The following is a 19,820-nucleotide window of genomic DNA, read 5'->3' as shown; positions in this document are numbered from 1 at the left end:
GTTTTAAAAACAAAAATATGTTGCCAACTAAAGTCCATATAGTTAAAGCTATGGTTTTCGCAGTAGCCATGTATGAATGTGAGAGTTGGACCATAAAGAAGGCTGAGTGCTGAAGAATTGATGCCTTCGAATTATGGTGCTGGAGAGTCCTTTGGACCACAAGCAGTTCAAACCAGTCAGTCCTAAAGGAAATGAACCCTGATGCTGAAGCTGAAGCTCTATCTTCAGCTAGAGCTTTGGCCTCCTGATTCAAAGAGCCGACTCATTGGAATAGAGCCTGATGCTGGGAGAGACTGAAGGCAAAAAGAGAAGAGGGCAGCAGAAGAAGAGAGAGATAGAGAGCATCACTGAGTCAGTGGACATGAATTTGAGCAAACTCCAGGAAATAGGGAAGGATAGGGAAGCCTGGGGTGCTGCAGTCCATGGGGTCACAAAGAGTTGGTTGCGACTTAGTGAATGAAAGACAACAAAAGGGGGTAGCTATAATAATGTGATCGTAAGAGAAGGAAGAGCAATTAGATGATTGAAAATCTGGCAAAAGATAAGAGATGAAAAGGTTTCTGTTGGCAGCCATCATTGTTGGATTGGTTGTTGCTTGTCTCATGCTAAGAGAAAAGATTTAGATTTAATACCGGTGGTTGGCTCGCCTTACCTTTTTGATCTCAGTGATGTTTCACCACACAAATTTTGACTCAACTCTCTTCATATTAGTTGGCATTCAGCTTTGTTGATTAGATCATAAATCATGATTGTCTTAATATATTCTTTTGCTCTGTACTTCATATTTGACTTAAAATATAGAAATTAAGATTTCTACACTAAGAAGTATTTGTATTTTAAATTGAAATTTGTGGATGACCTGTATTTAGTGTACCTTTGTAGTTATATTTTGAGTTGATTTATTGAATTGAATTTGCTAGTATTTGACCATTTTTGACCTTCAGAATTGGTAGTTTTTCCTGTGGTGTTGCAGTACACTCTCACTTCTCTCTGTATTTTATATTCAATCATGTTATTAGGCACAGGCCCATGGTTAGAATTGCATTTTATCAGCAGTCTGTCATGGTGGTTGGTGGTTTAGTTGCTAAGTTGTGTCTGACTCTTGAGACCCCATGTATCGTAGCCTGCGAGGCTCCTCTGTCCATGGAATTCTCCAGGCAAGAATGCTGAAGTGGGTTGCCATTTCCTCGTGCAGGGGATCTTCCCAACCCGGGGATCAAACCTACACCTCCAGCATTGCAGGCAGATTCTTTACTGCTGAGCCACCAGGGAATCACTCTTAATAGCAGTCCAGTAAACTCTTACAGGCCGTCGGTTATTGACTGGGCACTGCAGATACAGATGGGGATGCCAGTCTTCTCCTTTGAGAAATTAGACTACTACGTCTGCTGTTTGACTCTCTATTTGGAGGATTATTTTATCATAATTTAAAAATCTTTTTTGCAGACGTTTTACTGGTTGTTTTAGTTAAACCAATATGAATTGAAAGTGAGAATTGTTAGTTGGTCAGTCGTGTCTGACTCTTTGCAACCCAATGGACTGTAGCCTGCCGAACTTCTCTATCCATGGAATTTTCCAGGCAGAATACTGATGTGGATTTCCATTCCCTCCTTAAGTTCATTTATATTCTCTGTGAGACAGGGATTTAAGGAATTGAGATTTTGGGATGCAGGAGAAGGTAGCTACTGAAAACTTAAATTTTTAGAAATACCACTGCAGTGTTATTTGCCTTTTTCATTCTCATTCTCTTATGAGTATACTGTGCAGTTTTTCATAGACTGACAAATGTGTGTGATATCTGATAAATGGAATTCAGAATAGACAGGCTGTCTTCCAGCATATTAGACCTTAAAGATTTGCAAAAATGTGAGACAGTGTCACCCTTCTTGCAAAATTTTGCTTTGTTTTTGAAAGTAGTTGCTTTTCATTAAAATGCTGTGGTTAACATGTGCTAGGTTTATTATATTTCGTGAGTTAATACATGCCGGAGTCCAGCTCCAGCAGCCAGGGAATCAGCCCGAAGAGATGAGTGGTGTTGGCGGAAAGTGATGCAGCCTCTGACTCAAGGTGCGGGACTGCCTGCATGTTTATTTCAAGCTTCAGGTTTTCTTTTATACTTTGACAAAGCATTAGGTCAGAGGTTTGACATTTTCAGTTCCCCCTCACCCAGATTCTTGTCTCATTGTTGCCCTTCAAACAGAGTTCCTGCTTCAGCGATGAGAATCGTGTTTACCTGTGATTACATTGTAACTCATGCTTATGTCTGGGTTGCATACCACATTCCTCAGTTTATTTCTTATCTTTCTAAATCCTGCTTGCCCCTAGTATCTTAAGCTCACTATCTCCTAAAAAGGCTTCTAGCTATTAATATCTCTAAAATTCCTAACTATAGTAAAATATGCTAACACTACAACATTCCTTAAACTTTTAGCTTCTAACTATTCTGAATTATTCCTAAACCCTAAACTCAGCAAATTTCCGTTGCCATAAACATTCCCCTCACAAACAGGTCTCAGATAACAATTCTTCCCAGATAACAGTTCTTCCCATGGCCTCGAGCTGTGGCCTATGTGCTCATCCTGGGACATTCTTTGTAAAGATCCTTGAACAAATGTCAATGGTTACTTTATGGATTATTTTCTGGGCACAACTGCAGAAGGCTTTGTGCTTTCTCATGCTTCTCTCAAGAACAATAAGCACCTTAACATTTTTCCAGCCAGCTCAACTGAAGAAAGGAAAAAACAAGTCAGAATCACAAGACCTAACTCCTACATCCCGAGACCGTGCCTGTGGGACGAAGAGAGGGGGTTGGGGCCGTGCCTCCATTTTGTCAGTAATGCCAAATGCGCCTCCTGACAAATACACTTTTAAATTCCTTAGTTCTTATTTCTAATACAGTAAATATTGATAGATAGAACTCACATACAAAAGGTCTTTGAGGGGTCTGGTGGAGCGCAGGGGGCATGTGAAGACCACGAGGCAACTGGGAGCGGCTGGTTCCCCAGCAGTGTGCGCCTCGGCTGGGCCGGGAGCCGTGCCAGTCGATGCCCCCAGCGGAGCGGGGTCCACCTCCCTCCCAGAAATCAGCTGACCGGAGCATGACCAGAGGGCATACCGGATCCACCAGAGGCGCTGCCGCCTGCGCTCCCAGGCCGCGGGTGAAAAAGAAAACACGGCCCCGCTTGGCCCGGAGCGAAGAGGTGTCCGGGAGTGAAGAGGTGGCCCCGAGCAAAAAGGTGGTCCCGAGCGAAGAGGTGGCCCAGAGTGAAGAGGTGGCCTGGAGCGAGGAAATGGCTGCAGCCGGGCTCAGTATGACCGTCACCCATAGCAATGAGAAGCACAGTCTTCAAGTTACCCCACAAGAAGGCAATAGTGAGCCAGTTGTCCAAGATCTGGCCCAGGTTGTTGAAGAGGCCACAGGAGTTCCACTGCCTTTTCAGAAACTCATATTTAAGGGAAAATCTTGAAGGAAATGGAGATGCCATTGTCAGCACTTGGAATACAAAATGGTTGCCGGGTTATGTTAATTGGGAAAAAGAACAGTCCAGAGGAAGAAGCTGAACTAAAGAAGCTGAAAGATTTGGAGAAATCTGTGGAGAAGATAGCTGACCAGCTGGAAGAACTGAATAAAGACCTTGCTGGAATCCAGCAGGGTTTTCTGGCCAAGGATTTGCAAACTGAAGCTCTCTGCAAACTCGATAGGAGAGTAAAAGCCACGATCGAGCAGTTTATGAAGATCTTGGAGGGGATTGACACACTAATTCTGCCAGAAAATTTCAGAGACAGTAGAATGAAAAGGAAGGGTTTGGTGAAAAGGATCCAGGCCTTGCTAGCTGAGTGTGACACAGTGGAGCGGAACATCTGCCAGGAGACAGCGACTGCAGTCCACAGACTTGGCCGTCGCTGACTGAGGTGAGGTGGAGAAGGCCGTGCCGCGCTGAAGAGCAGCCCCACCAGCTCTGCCGTTCTGGAACAGAAGTTACCTGCCTTCCCCAGGGCTGCTGGGGGCAATTGGCCCATTGCTTTTTCCTTCTCTTAAAACCCGCTCTCAGTGAACAAGTGTTGCCCGTACAATCTTTAGCCTCCTGTCAGCTTCTCGTTCTGTCTCTGTGGATCTGTGCTGTCCAGCAGCCCACCTTGTCTGGAGAGTGCCTCCATGACCAGGTCTTCCCAGCTGTGGACCTTTGGATGCTTTCTTTGGGCTGGTGAGAGCTCTTATGTATCCTAAGGTAGTTCTCAGTTTATCGGCCTCAGACCCATGAGGCCTTTTTGTGCTTATGATCCCATAAACCTGTCTGTGTAAACCAAAATCACCAGGAGCCCGTGTCTGGTGAAGAAAGTCTGGAATGGGTCAGAACAGGTAGCCCGAGTGTCTCTTATATGGCCTGATTCTGAAACAGCTGGCTGGTTGTGGGTTCATGACCCTATCCTCAGCTCCCAGTGACCCTGATCAGCCATAGGTCATGAGATCTCTGGTTCATTCCTGGAGTGGGGCTTGTGGTTGATATATGGACTGCCTTGCTCCCAAGCACATCTCTAGAAGGTTAGAACCCAGAGTTGACTAAGTCTCTGCTTGCAACCAGGTCAGACCCTGGCTTACGAGGGGCAGTGAGGGGCCAGAGTGAATGCAGCAGGCAGGTAGTGAGGGCAGCCATAAACCTCTCAGGAGTTCCTTCAAAGGCGTTGTTACGAGCCATCCCCTTCTGAGATCTACATTTTCTTCAAGTTACTTTGAGGTTGTTTCTGTCTGTTTTGTGGTCCTTTCCCCCTTCATTTGTTATTTAAAAAATAAAGCAGTTTATATACACACCAGCAAGCAGAAAAAAAAAAGGTCTTTGAGGTACCTGAGTATAAGGATCCTGAGATGATAGCATTTGAGATCTGCTGTCTTAAGTATTAGGCAGAGTTTGGGAGTAGAGAGTTATGAGTGAAGAGTAGTTTGTAAAGATGCTATATCTGAGAAGGCAACTCAAGGACTCATAGTCTTAGCAACATAATATTTGAAGAATGAACCCAGAAGATCTTGGTTTCATCAGTGACAGAATTCTAGAGCTGTATGAGGCATCGGTGTACAGCTTGCAACTAGAGTGTCCCAGGTTCAAATCCTAGCGCTACTATTAGGTTGGTGCAAACATAATTGCGGTTTCAGACTGTGAATCATTATAACTAGGCTGAAACACAAATCTTTATTTATCAAAATAGGAACCATTACAATCCACACATTTTTGCCAATAAGAAAAAGGTTTTGTTTATTCCTGTAGCATAAAAATCCATGCTTTGGGTTTTGAAAAACTCTTGGAAGTTTTTCCACCTGCTGGTTGTGGCGGGAAAAAGTTGAGATGCCTGAAGAAGTGGTAGATGATTTACGAGGACAGGTGAATATGGCAGATGAGGCAAACCTTTGTAGCTCAATTAATTCTTCAGCTTTTGAAGCATTGACTGTGTGATATGCGGTCAGGCCTTGTCATGGAGAATTGGGCTCTTTCTGTTGACCAGTTCTGGCTGCAGGCCTTGCAGTATTTGGTGCATCTCATTGATTTGTTGAGCATACTTCTCAGATGTAATGCTTTTGCCCTGATTCAGAAAGCTGTAGTGGATTAGATTTGCAGGAGACCACTAAGTCTGGCTTTGGGAGAAGCTTTGGAGCTTTTTGGTTCAACCACTGTCGCCAGTTGTTGTATAAAATCCACGTTTTGTTGCATGTCACAATCCGATTGAGAAACGGTTCATTGTTGTGTAGAATAAGAGAAGATGACACTTCAAAACAGTGATTTTTTTTTTTTTTTAATTTTCAGTCAGCTCATGAGGCACCCACTTAGCGAGGTTTTTCATCTTTCCAATTTGCATCACATGCTGAATGACTGTAGAAAGCTGGACATTGAAGTCTTCGGCAACTTCTTGGGTAGTTGTAAGAGGATCAGCTTCGATGATGGCTTTCAGTTGGTCGCTGTCAGCTTCTGATGGCTGGCCACCACACTCCTCATCTTCAGGGCTCTCGTCTCCTTTGCAAAACTTCTTGAACCACCACTGCACTGTATGTTCATTAGCAGGTCCCCAAGCCAAGTGTGTTGTTGATGTTGAGAGTTGTCTCCCCTGCTTTACAACCCATTTTGAACTTGAATAAGAAAATCGCTTGAATTTGCTTTTTGTCTAACATCTTTTCCATAATCTAAAATAAATATAAAATAATAGAAAGTAGTGTCAAAAGCAAAAAAAAAAAGGCAAGAAATGGTTATTAAAATGATGTATAACATAATCACATTTATTTAAGAATATATTGCAATATCAAACAGCAAATTTCAACAATGCTACAACTGCAGTTACTTTTGCACCAACCTAATACTAACCAAGTGTGTGTGACTTTGGGCAAGTTACTTAAATGTAAGAGCCTCAGTTTCCTCATCAAAAGTAAACAGAGGATAGTGTCTACTTCATGGGCTGCTATGAGAATTAAATTGAGATAATACAAGGAAATTATTGTATAATGGCTGAAAGCACAGACTTTTGGATCAGATTTGAGTTAAAATCTCAGTTGTGCCACTAGTACCTGTGATCTAGGCAAGTGACTCTCTGACCCTTCCTTTATGTATGGAGAATAGTAGTATTTATTTATAGGAGTTGTGAGGATTAAATGACATAATGGATGTGAAGGGCCTGCCGGTTGGTGAGTGCTCAGAACATGTTAGCTGTTGGGTGCCTGGTGCAGAGTGTGGCAGATAGGCATCCAGCACAGTTTTGTCGTTACTGCCACCTGTTTGAGGTTTGCCTCATTTTGCTGTAGTTAATGTCACTAAGATTATACAGTTTTTACCTTTAAGTTTGGGCTTTCCTGGTGGCTCAGTGGTAAAGAATCTGCCTGCCAGTTCAGGAGATGTGGGTTTGATCCCTGGGTTGGAAAGTCTCTGGAGAAGGAAATGGCAACCTACTCCAGTACTGTAGCCTGTTCCCATGGACAGGCTACAGTCCATGGGGTTGCAAAAGAGTAGGACACGACTTAGCAATTAAACAACAACATTCACTGAGCACCTATTTGCCAGGCTCTGAAAATATAAAACTGTTTAAAATGTAAGTGCAAGCATCCTATAGTAGAGTAGGTGAATGAGATATAAAAAAAAAATTAAGGTGGGGTTAAAGAGGCAACATTAGAAATACCTTCAAGGTTCAGAATAGCTCAAAGCAGGAAATTATAGACTCCTGTGTTGGTGAGGAATAGGGAAGGAGTCCTAAATTAATGTTTGTAAAAAGAAAGGTTTGTAGTGTGATTACACTGTTATAAGATTTCTGTTTGCACACCCCTCCCCTGCCCCCGTAGATTAAGATCCAAGATCACGTGATTACACAGTTGTAAGATTTTTGTTTGCACCCACCCCCCCGTAGGTTAAGATCCGAGATCATGTACATATTTCCTGCGTATTCTTTTTTCCCAGCACCTGACAGAGTGCTTGAAACAGAAGCAGAAGGTGCTTAGTAAATACTTGTTGAATGGATGATTCTGTAAAGAAAGCTTCCTTAAGGAAGCATGATTCAGCTGTGTTGAATTGCCTTTTTTTAAAAATTTTTTTGAGTTTTCTTTGAAAACCTGATTTTGAGTTTGAAGGAAAGAATGTTTAGACCACTTTATTAGTGTAACATGCTATGGACGTCCAGACACAGGACGCTGGGAGATAACAATTGGACTGATAAATCCTGAGTAAATGTGTGGTGTGCAGAGGAAAGAGGAGTGGATTTGTGCCTTTGTTGGGAAGGGCTTACAGGGGCTCTGATGTTAACTTGAGTTGCTGTGAAGGGGATGAGTAGGAGTTTCGAGTGAAAGTTGGTAAAAGGATTAGGATGTATCATTGAAAGATTGTCTTCGAAGAAGGTATGCTTTGATCAACTTCGGACTTGATAGAATGATGCATGTGTAAGTGGCTGAAGATGAGTGAGAAAATAGTGGCCTAAATCCAGGTTGTAAAGGACTTTGATGTTAGGGTTTTAACTAACTAGGTAGGCAGAAAGGGCCATGTTAGATTTTTAAGCAGGAGAGTTACATGGGCAGGCATCAATCAGGAAGATACAGAGAAGATTGTTTAAAAGTTGTAGCTGATAAATGAGGGTGTGAATTGACTTTAACAGCTGTGAAAATGGAAAAGACAGGTTTTAGAAGTCCTGAAGAGGTAAACATCAGAAAAATTTGTTAACACCTAGTGAAAATTTGGATTGGAAAAAGTAAATTGGCACCAAGGCTGGTGGCACTACCTTTCGTATATTCCCTAACTTATAGTTCTTTGAGGAGCCTGATCAATAAATAAAAGGATCTTTCTTTGAGAAATGAGTCTATTTCTCCTTTTTTCCCTTGTCTGCCTTTCCTCTGCCCCACTCACTCTTTTTCTTTGTGTTTCTGAAAGAAGTAAAACACCAAGAATGGAGGAGAAAATGTAACAAACAAGAAAAGGAAAAGAACTTACTGTTTTGTCTTGTCAGTTAAGATTGGCTGTAATTTGAACTTGGTCATTTGTAGTGATATGGATGAACCTAGAATATGTCATACAGAGTGAAGTAAGTCAGAAAGAGAAAAACAAATATATATTAACACATATGTGTGTATATATATATGTGTGTGTGTGTATATATATATATATGTGTGTATATATATATATGTATATATATATGGAATCTAGAAAAATGGTACTGATGAACGTATTTGCAGGACAGGAATAGAAACACAGACCTAGGCAGTGGTCTTGTGGACGTGGGGAAGAAGATAGTGGGACACACTGAGAGAGCAGCGTTCACATGCGTACACGGCCGTGTGAAATAGACAGCTAATGGGGAGCTGCTATGAGGCCCAGGAAGCTGTGCTGCATGCTCTGTGATGGCCTAGGGAGTGGGGCTGGGGGCCCTGGGATGGAGGCTCAAGAGGGAGGGGATACATGTATGCTTATATCTGATTCATGTTGCTGTACAGCAGAAACTGATGCATTATAGATCAATCGTACTCTAATGAAAAAAAAAAAAAACATTGGCTATGGCTCAACCTTATTTCCCTTGGGGGAAAAAATCTGGCCATTACAGTTAAAATATTTACCTTCAGAGTGTCTCTTAACAAGTTTTTACACATTGCTGCAATAAAATCTCATAATTTATTAATATTTCCAAATATGAACTAGGCATTAAATGTTTCTCCAGCTGTCTGCAGAATGTTGTTTGTTGCAGACTTGTGGATCATTCATTACATCTCATTATATACATCTCTTCATTCTCTTCAAATCTATAATAGTTCTGGCCCCAGCTTGTTGAAGGTAGCAGACCAGTTATCCTGGAGAAAGTCCTTCATTGCAGCTGCTGCTTTGGTGTCATCTAGCCAGTTGCTCTGGGCTTCCCGGGTACCTCTGCTGGTAAAGAATCCGCCTGCAGTGCAGGAGACGCCAGTTTGATTCCTGCGTCAGAAGTTCCCCTGAGAGTGTTTTGCCTATATTCTCCTCTAGGAGTTTTATAGTTTCTGGTCTTACATTTAGATCTTTAATCCATTTTGAGTTTATTTTTGTGTGCGGTGTTAGAAAGTGATCTAGTTTCATTCTTTTACAAGTGGTTGACCAGTTTTCCCAGCACCACTTGTTAAAGAGATTGTCTTTACTCCATTGTATATTCTTGCCTCCTTTGTCAAAGATAAGGTGTCCATATGTGTGTGGATTTATCTCTGGGCTTTCTATTTTGTTCCATTGATCTATATGTCTGTCTTTGTGCCAGTACCATACTATTTTGATGACTGTGGCTTTGTAGTAGAGCCTGAAGTCAGGCAAGTTGATTCCTCCAGTTCCATTCTTCTTTCTCAAGATTGCTTTGGCAATTCGAGGTTTTTTGTATTTCCATACAAATCTTGAAATTATTTGTTCTAGTTCTGTGAAAATATGGCTGGTAGCTTGATAGGGATTGCGTTGAATTTGTAAATTGCTTTGGGTAGTATACTCATTTTCACTATATTGATTCTTCCAACTCATGAACATGGTATATTTCTCCATCTATTAGTGTCCTCTTTGATTTCTTTCATCAGTGTTTTATAGTTTTCTATATATAGGTCTTTAGTTTCTTTGGGTAGATATATTCCTAAGTATTTTATTCTTTTCGTTGCAATGGTGAATGGAATTGTTTCCTTAATTTCTTTTTCTACTTTCTCATTATTAGTGTATAGGAATGCAAGGGATTTCTGTGTGTTGATTTTATATCCTGCAACTTTACTATATTCATTGATGAGCTCTAGTAATTTTCAGTTCTGATGAGATGGATGAAACTGGAGCCGATTATACAGAGTGAAGTAAGCCAGAAAGAAAAACGCCAATACAGTATACTAACACATATATATGGAATTTAGAAAGATGGCAATGACGACCCTGTATGCAAGACAGGAAAAAAGACACAGCGGTGTATAACGGACTTTTGGACTCAGAGAGAGAGGGAGAGGGTGGGATGATTTGGGAGAATGGCATTCTGTCATGTATACTATCATGTAAGAATTGAATCGCCAGTCTATGTCTGACGCAGGATACAGCATGCTTGGGGCTGGTGCATGGGGATGACCCACAGAGATGTTATGGGGAGGGAGGTGGGAGGGGGTTTCATGTTTGGGAACACATGTAAGAATTAAAGATTTTAAAATTAAAAAAAAAAAAAAAAAAAAAAGAAGTTCCCCTGGACGAGGCATAGGCTATCCACTCCAGTGTTCTTGGGCTTCCCTGGGGACTGAAACGGTAAAGAATCCGCCTGCATTGCAGGAGACCTGGGTTCGATCCCTGGGTTAGGAAGATCCCTTGGAAGAGGAAATGACAACCCATTCCAGTATTCTTGCCTGGAAATCCCCATGGACAGAGGTGCCTGGCGGGGTACAGTCCATAGGGTCGCAAAGAGTTGGACGTGACTAAGCACAGCACAGCCAGTTCCTCCAGTTCTGAAACAGGTAAACGTTATTGGTGTGCATTTCATATTCTCTCAGATCAAAAGACCCACAGTATCTGGTTCTGCCCCTTACTAGTGTTGAGACGATTGATGAAGAGGTAATAGTTTATTCCTCTCTTGAACATTTTCTACCTTATAATCAAAAAACAACCTGGGTGGTGGTGTTACCTTAGCATTATGCCAGTGCCAGTGATTCATCCCAAGGTTTTAACTCAGTTTATAAGTCTCTGTTTTAGAAAGGCTCACTGGGAATTATGAAATGATGTTGTTTTTATTCTTCCATACTTCATTTGTTAGTTGTCTTTCTTTTGTAAAATAGGACTGTTTTTCACCTGGGCCATTTGATGACTGAAGTAGAGTAGCCATTGAAAGGATAGACACTTAAATCTTTTTCTTTAGTACTAAATTTCTTAGTTTAAAAGCTACCTCAAACGGTGGCTGCCTTGCAGTTAGGGTCCCCCACCTGACCCCTTCCTCTCTCCTCCTCCCTTCACTTCTCTGTTACCCTTTCTCCTGTGTATGTTTAAGCCATTTCATAAAGTCTTTAATAATGTAAGCATATCTTTCTGACTGGTAAATAATGTCCTGCGTTTCTTTAATTTAAATAATTACTCTAAGATAATGAAAAACCATTCCTCTGAGGTCTAGCTCAGGAACAGATTTTATGCTGCCAGGATCAGTAATGATGTTTGGCATTGGATTGGGGAGGCTGAAGATGGACTAGTCTGGGGTTATACACATGCTGACTCTGGCCGAGCTATTTTTTAAAAGTCTTGTAATTTTCTTTGGCAGTTTTCCAGTCAATTTTGGAAACCTTTTACTCTTTCCAGATAGTAATCTGCAGCGACATACTGTATTTTTTAGAGAGCAAGATCTGCTTGTTGAGTTCAAAGTCTGGGGAAAAATCCTGAATTGTTTGTGTTCTTATGTCCTTTTTACTACCTAGTTTCCAATACTGTGTTCTGTTGGACTCCAGTAAAAATGGGTGGAGATGCTTAGTGGGCAGATTTACTTCTCAAAAGGGCTTGATTGTCCAGTTTGCTACCATTTCTTTTATTTTTATTTATTTATTTATTTATTTATTTTTACCATTTCTTTTATTCTGTCATGTTCTTTTCGCACTCTCAGGGATTTGGAAAATAAAGATTGTGCCTCTTTCAAGTTTAAAGTGATGTGCTGTCTCTTAAATTTTAAGACAACCCATCACATGTCTTGAAAACTCCGAAAGGGAGTGGCTGGCTGCCTAGGCAGAAATCATGACTCCTGATGGAATGACCCCAGGTCTAGGACCTGGATTTCAGATTTCAGTTCGTTAATACTTTTATTTATTCTCTGAAGCATGATTGAACTATGGACATTGATTCACACTAACTAAGCTCGCATGAGATTGGTAAATTAGACTTCTGAACTTTCACTAAGAAGTCAAATGATTAATAACTTGAAGGGAACCCTCTTAACTGTTGGTGGGAATGCAAACTGGTATAGCCACTGTGGAGAACAATATGGAGATTCCTTATAAACCTGAGACTAGAACTGTCATATGAAGCAACAGTCTCACTGCTGGGCATACACACTGAGGAAACCAGAATTAAAAGAGACATGTGTACCCAAGTGTTCTTTGCAGTGCTGTTTACAATAGCTGGGACATGGAAGCAACCTTGATGTCCATTGACAGATGAATGAATAAGGAAGATGTGGTACGTACACAATGGAATATTGCTCAGCTATAAAAAGGGACACATTTGAGTCAGTTTTAATGAGGTGGATGAAATTGGAGCCTATTATATGAAGTGGAGTAAGTCAGAAAGAGAAACACCAATACTGTATATTAACACATACATATGGAATTTAAAAAGGCGGTAATGATGATCCTATATGCAAGGTAGCAAAAGAGACAGATGTAAAGAACAGACTTTTAGACTATGGGAGAAGGGGAGGGTGGGATGAATTGAGAGAATAGTACTGAAACATGTACATTACCATATGAGAAATAGATGACCAGTGGAAGTTCAGTGCATGAAGCAGGGCACTCAAAGCCAGTGCTCTGGAACAACCCAGACAGATGGGTTGGGGAGGGAGAGGGAGTGGTTCAAGATGGGGGGACACGTGCACCCATGGCTGACTCATATCGATGTATGGCAAAAACCATCACAATATTGTAAAATAATTATCCTCCAATTAAAGTATATTAGTTTAAAAAAATAGCTCATAGGATCAAAATACTAGCCTTAGCTGAAAAGAGCAGCTTATCATTAAATTCTATTTGGAAAAGCCAGTGAAGATCAGATGGTTGCTCTGTAAGTAAAATCTAGTCAAAACAGTGGCATTTGAGTGACCCAGTACTTTGGCCACCTCACGCAAAGAGTTGACTCGTTGGAAAAGACTCTGATGCTGGGAGGGATTGGGGGCAGGAGGAGAAGGGGACGACAGAGGATGAGATGGCTGGATGGCATCACGGACTCGATGGACGTGAGTCTGAGTGAACTCCAGGAGTTGGTGAATAGGGAGGCCTGGCGTGCTGCGATTCATGGGGTTGCAAAGAGTCGAACATGACTGAGCGACTGAACTGAACTGAACTGAACTGAAGGACTCTTAAGGGATGTTGTCATTAAGCTCTGGTCGCCTTACACAATGTTTTGTTATTACTGGTATATTCATATGATTCACAGTGGGCACTTGCTTTGCCAGCTTGTCCTCTAGATGGAACAAGAACAGTTCTTGACAGTATAGCTCTTTGTTAGGTATGTTTTGTATTAGTCTAAAATTTCAGTCATTGTATTTCTATTCTGGAGAAATCAACATGTAGGAGAACAGTTTTATTAACAATATTTAACAAAACAAAAAACAGATACTCTGTTTCTTGTGCAGGTGATTAGTCTCACTGTTTACTTACCTTCTTCAAAAAGGGATTACTTACCTCTTCCTGTGTTTTGACTACATGGTCAAAACCATTTTTGTGTTTGAAAAATAGCTCTAGTTCTCATCAGTACAGAAGCAGCATAACATAATGAAAGTAGCGAAAAATTAGCTCGTTTCCAATTTTTTACTGTGTAACATATACATGAGATAAAGTTTACCATGTTAACCATTTTAAGTGTAGCTTCCAGTGCTTTAGATACATTGACGATGCTGTGCAGCCCTCACTGTCATCCTTCTTTGTAACTCTTTTCTTTTTGTAAAACTAAAACCTCAAACCCATTCAGCAGTAACTCCATTTGAGGTAAGTAATTGCTGACTGGCTCACTTTAACTTCATATGATAGTGGATTTTTCTCCAGCTTTGTTTAGCTGTGTAGATATCCAGAGTAGGTGTTCAGTTCAGTTGCTCGGTTGTGTCCGACTCTTTGCTACCCCCATGAACTGGAGCACGCCAGGCTTTCCGGTCTATCACCATCTCCTGGAGCTTGCTCAGACTCTTGTCCATCAACTTGGTGATGCCATCCAACCATCTCATCCTCTGTCATCCCCTTCTCCTCCTGCCTTCAATCTTTTCCAGCATCAGGGTCTTTTCCAATGAGTCAGTTCTTCGCATCAGGTGAACAAAGTATTAGAGCTTCAGCTTCAGCATCAGTCCTGAATATTCAGGATTGATTTCCTTTAGGATTGATTGGTTTGATCTCCTTGCAGTCCAAGGGACTCTCAAGAGTCTTCTCCAACACCACAGTTCAAAAGCATCAATTCTCTGGTGCTCAGCTTTCTTTATGGTCCAACTCTCACATCCATATGTGACTACTGGAAAGACGGTAGCTTTGATTAGACGGATCCTCGTTGGCAAAGTAATGTCTCTGCTTTTTAATATGAATTTTAAAATAACCACAAGCAAAATGAACAGTAGTCCCAGTATCAGCTTAGATATAATTCTTCCAATTTGTCTGATTCTGAGAAATGTTTTTTACACTTAATTTGATCACATTAGACCCAGATGAGGTTTATACATTGCATCTGATTGCTGTGCCTCATAAGTCGTTTAATATCAGTTTCTTTTTCCTGTCATTCATTTGTTGAGGAAATTGGGCCTTCTGTCATGTAGAACTTTCTGTTGTCTGCATCTGGCTGGGTGTATTCTTGTGGCATTATTTTAGAGTTAAGAAAAAAATTTTTTACTCATAGTAAAATATACATAGCAAAATATACTATCTTAATAATCATTTTAAGTATGCAGTTCAGTAGTGTTAAGTATATTCACATTATTGTGTCTTATGTTACTTTTACCATATTCCTCTGTCTCCCTTACTTGGTGTAAACTGGTTTTCCAGGTCTAGAGAGGCTTATTTGATTCAAGTTCAGTCTTATAACTTTTTTTGGACATATAAGTCTAGTTGTCCTAATACTGAGATGGATCCTTGGGATGAGTTGTTATAGCCTGATCTATTTAAATTTTTTCCATTGGGTATTTTTCACCTGATTTCCGTTATTAGCCATTAATGGTCATCCATTTTTTCATTAGAGGTTGTGAAATAGTGGTTTTTCTCATTATGTAACTTTTTGCATTTACTAGCTAGAATTCTGTTAAGAACATTTCCTCAACTAGTTTCTGCCAGGAATGTTGGATAAATGCTTGATTCTTTCCCTTTATTTTCTAACTTCAGGTGACAGGTTTTTTTTTTCTTCATCAGAGTTTTGGATTCATACAGTTTAGAATTGATCGTAGTCTTCCTTTTGTTGTTCAGATTGTCTTATCTTGGCCAGTGGGACCTCTTCAAGCTAACTCCTATGCCCTTCACACAGCTAGAGCATCTTTCTTAGTGTCCAGGCTTGATTATATTTTTCCAGTCCCGTTCTTGAAATCTTCCATTTCTCTAAGGAGTTCCTAGTTTGTTTTGGTGGGAAATTGTGTTTAGAGATCATAATATGGATGTCTACTTTTTAAAAATATGTTATTTTCAGCTATTTGACTCTTTCAAATATTGATTGGTTTCTTTTCTTGATTCAACAGGCATGCCCAAAGAAAAATACGAGCCCCCTGACCCTCGGAGGATGTACACAATTATGTCCTCCGAGGAAGCAGCAAATGGAAAGAAATCTCATTGGGTGGAGCTTGAAATAAGTGGTAAGAGATACACGGCTAAATTTATGGTTTGGAAGTTAAGATCTAGTAATGCCAATACACAAGGGAAGCAATGCTGTATGTTACCAATGCTGATTTGTCTTAGAAACTGAAATGTTCAGTAGAAAGAACATGGTTTGAGTCAAAGTTCAGAATCCATTCATTGCTTATTTTCTCACTGTCAGTGTCCTTTTATAAAATGAAGATGATAATATCAAAGATGAAATGAAAATAGCATATGTAGTGACTAGTATACAAAGGTTTGTTCTGTCCCTTAATTTTCTGATGACGTAGGGTAGGGATTTTTGTGTTATCCAGTTATAGGTTTCCAGTGAGGTGGAGAATGTCTATTCTGCTGTAGATTCTGGGATAGATTTGTTTCTCCTTATTTTCTGAATTTGTGTTTCAGTCTGAGTCTCTGGGGACAGCCTTGTTCAGAAACGCAAAATCTTGAAAGAGTTTGAAGCAGCTCTCAGGATTCCCTTCTATCATTAATGCAAGTCTTCAAAAATATGGCCAAGGGACGTGATTGCTTCTTAAGGCAACCAGGGCTAAAGAAATTTTGTGTTCATGTTGTCATAACATGCCGCCTCATGCTTTCCTTCTAGTTTTTCTTGACTCTCGCTTTCTGAAGTAATATTGACCAAATTTTCTTTTCTTTCACCTGGCTGTCCTTGATATTTTTAGAAGTTTAATGCAACAAACATACTGAGTATATGCTATGTGTAAAACATTTTTCCAGGTGCTGTACTAGGCATATGTAAGATATATAGATGGGGAGAAAAAAAGGTCTGTTTCATTCTGAAGCTTTTGGCATATTACGGAGTGAGAGGAAGGGACTATGCCAGTGTAAGTAACTAATAGACAAAATATAACTGTCAAGTCTAAGTAGAAAAGTGCTATACAGAAAGCAAAAGGAAGTAGTGATAGTAGCGTCTCTCCCTTGTCAGCTCAAAAGTTCTGATTAATTACTGAGTAAACCTAAACACCCTCTTCTGTACCCATGGTAGAGGTTGGTACCTACATGGGTCTCTCCTGTTTTCCCTCTTCCAGTTTCTGGAGTGTTGGTGTAGAGTGGTGGGACAGTGAGATTTCTCTCTTCTTTTGTCTCCTGTCAAATTTGATTTTCTCTGTCAGAGAGCCTTTGAAGCATAGGCAATTACCTCTCCAACTTCCCCTTTTAATTTCTGCAGGATTGGTATTTAACTATATTTTTCTTTTTTCAGACTGTATTAGCAGTTTTTGAATTACAAGTCGTTTGCTTCTAGGAAATTTGGATAATCTAGAAAGTGTTCACTTAGGTCAGTAAGGTTATATCTCTGAGGTAAAGGGGATTTTTCTCTGTCTGCTCACTCTACTTCATGTTGGGAACTTACTGGCAATTTTGAGTCATTGTTCTCTGCTTACTCTGAACTTTGGGAAGAAATCTGTGTAGAAGATAGGAATGAAAATGAGAGATTTTTCCTTTAAAATAGCATTCTTAACAGTTTTATCTTTACCAAGTGTTGTGGAGGATAAGCTGTTGATTGAATAGGTGTGGTGGAACAAGACCTTGTAATTAACAAAACCGCTATCAGGAAGGTCACTTTATCAATACATGAACATAAACTGCAGTGTGTAGAAATTTTCAAGACTGAATTCATTTCATGCTAAGATTAGAGTTATTTCAAGGCTAGAGTTATCATGTATATACTCTAGCATTCCTTAAGATCCTGTGATACAAAATTCTAGGGATCTGAGGTCATTGAATTCTGGACCTGAAGTAATCTCATATATTTTTCTGGTTCTAGGGAGATGGGTGGTTAGATCCTTGTGCCATTTGGAGGTAGCCAGATGATCCAAATGACTATTAGTCATTTACTTTGTTAAAGAAGGCCATTTATTTAATGGTAAAATGAAACACAGATAAAGAAAAGCCCAGAAGCATATTAGTGAATTATTTTAAGGCCAGAAACCTAGTAATACCCAGGTAAAGAATTAGAAGTTTTCTGATCAGTCCAATAGGCATGAAACACATGTGGCTACTGAGCAGTTGAAATGAACTTAGATTAGTCCAGGGCTTCCCTCGGTGGCTCGGTGGTAAAGAATCCTCCTGCCAGTGCAGGGCCATGGTTTCCATCCTTGGTTTGGGAAGGTCTCACATGCCTTGGAACACCTAAGCCCATACACCACAGCTAGTGGGCCTGTGCTGTAGAAAGCGTGCTCTGCAACAGGAGAAGCCACCGCAGTAAAAAGCCTCTGCTTGCAGCAACTAGAGAAAGCCCGTGTGCAGCAAGGAGGATCTAGCACAACCAAAACTCAATAAATAAATCTGAGAAAGAAAAGGAGTGTCCTTAGTGTCCTTAGTCCAAACTGAGATGTACTCTAAGTATTAAGCATATGCCTGATTTCAGAGACTTACAAAAAAGAGATGTAAAACCCTTTGTTAATAACTTGACATTAGTGAAATAATAGAAGATTAAATAAAATTTATTTTACAGTTTTAAAAAAAGGAATTAGAGGTTTTTCACCTTTCCCAGAACCCCTTCCACACCACAGCCAAACACAATCCCTTCCCCACTCCCCAAAAGTAACTGTTACCCTAACTTTTATAGTAATGACTTCTTTTGTTTCCTTACAGTTTTAACATCAGGTTACATAAGGCTTGTCTGGTAGCTCAGATGGTAAAGAATCTGCCTGCAATGCGGGAGACCTAGGTTTGATCCCTGTGTTGGAAAGATTTCCTGGAGGAGGGCATGGTGGTATGGCAATACGTCTCCAGTATTCTTACCTGGAGAATCCCCATGGATGAGGAGCCTGGCGGGGTTGCACAGAGTTGGACACAACTGATGACTAAACACAAGTGTTAAGAGTTTAGTGCTCTCCTTTTTATTTGATATGTCTTAATTCACATGTTCCCCGTCCATCCTTTTCTTTACAGTTTACCTGTTGAACTTCTTGTTACCCTGCAGTGTGTATTCTCCTGCATGCAGTTCAAAATGTTTTTCATCCATATTAGCAAGTAGGATGCAGAGACTTGATCAAGAGTTGGATTTAAGACCCTTGACAGGACTGAAGACTGCGTTGTGTGTGTGGTATTATTCTTTTTCTTTAGGAGGCACATAAGATACACAAGCCTTCTTTTCTACTGATGTTCAGTGCCTAGAGCCATTAATTCTTTGAAGATTGCAAAATAGTGATAACTCTTTTTTTTTTTTTTAAATTAGATGAGCTGTGTAAGAGATACTTTCCCTCATCTTAAAATTTTATTTTATCTTGGGCTTCCCAGGTGGTGCTAGTGGTAAAGAACCTTCCTGCAGGAGACACAAGAGAGGCTTGATCCTGGGTTAGGAAGATCCCCTGGAGGAGGGCATGGTGACCCATTCCAGTATTCTTGCCTGGAGAATCCCATGTACAGAGGAGCCTGGCGAGCTGCAGTCCACAGGCTTGCAAAGAGTCGGACATGACTGAGTGACCTGTGGTGCACACAGTTGATTTACCCCCTCATTTACTAATTGATTGCTCAAGGTATAAATTTGTATAGGAGAAGTAGAAAAGAATGCTTCTTTCTTTCCTTTTATTTGCGAATTTTCGGGATAACCTGTTGCCCTTTGAAGGTGACCAATCAGATTTTTAAAGTTTCATTTTTAAAGTATCCAGTGGTTTAAGAATCTGACTTCCAATTCAGGGAATTCAGGTTTGATCCTTGGTCCTGGAACTAAGATCTCACATGCTGCAGGACAACTAAGGCCTTGCGCCACAACTACTGAGCCAATGTGCCCCAACTGGAGAAGCCCCCATGCCACAGTGAACAATCCTGCACGCCACAGCTGAGACCCTACAGAGCCAAAAGTAATTAAAGA

At 40.5% G+C, this 19,820-nt stretch overlaps 1 protein-coding gene and 1 pseudogene across 3 annotated transcripts in view; both read left to right on the top strand.

The window, feature by feature from the left end:
• CNOT6 (CCR4-NOT transcription complex subunit 6) overlaps positions 1-19,820 on the top strand; it is an 89,915-nt gene that overhangs the window by 6,748 nt on the left and 63,347 nt on the right. For 2 of the 3 annotated variants that reach the window (XM_068979339.1, XM_068979338.1), the window contains exon 2: positions 15,868-15,981. In XM_068979339.1, the coding sequence (XP_068835440.1) occupies positions 15,870-15,981 (112 nt within the window). In that variant the 5' untranslated portion in view covers positions 15,868-15,869. Of the gene's footprint in view, positions 1-15,860; positions 15,982-19,820 lie in introns of those variants that run through there. The other variant, XM_068979340.1, reaches the window with a different exon arrangement.
• Positions 2,026-5,235, top strand: LOC138085535 (BAG family molecular chaperone regulator 1 pseudogene; annotated as a pseudogene).

Source organism: Capricornis sumatraensis, chromosome 9 (assembly GCF_032405125.1).
Source record: "Capricornis sumatraensis isolate serow.1 chromosome 9, serow.2, whole genome shotgun sequence".
Taxonomy (NCBI): Eukaryota; Metazoa; Chordata; class Mammalia; order Artiodactyla; family Bovidae; genus Capricornis; species Capricornis sumatraensis.
The sequence above is the reverse complement of the archived record's forward strand: the minus strand, read 5'-3'. Positions and strand labels throughout refer to the sequence as shown.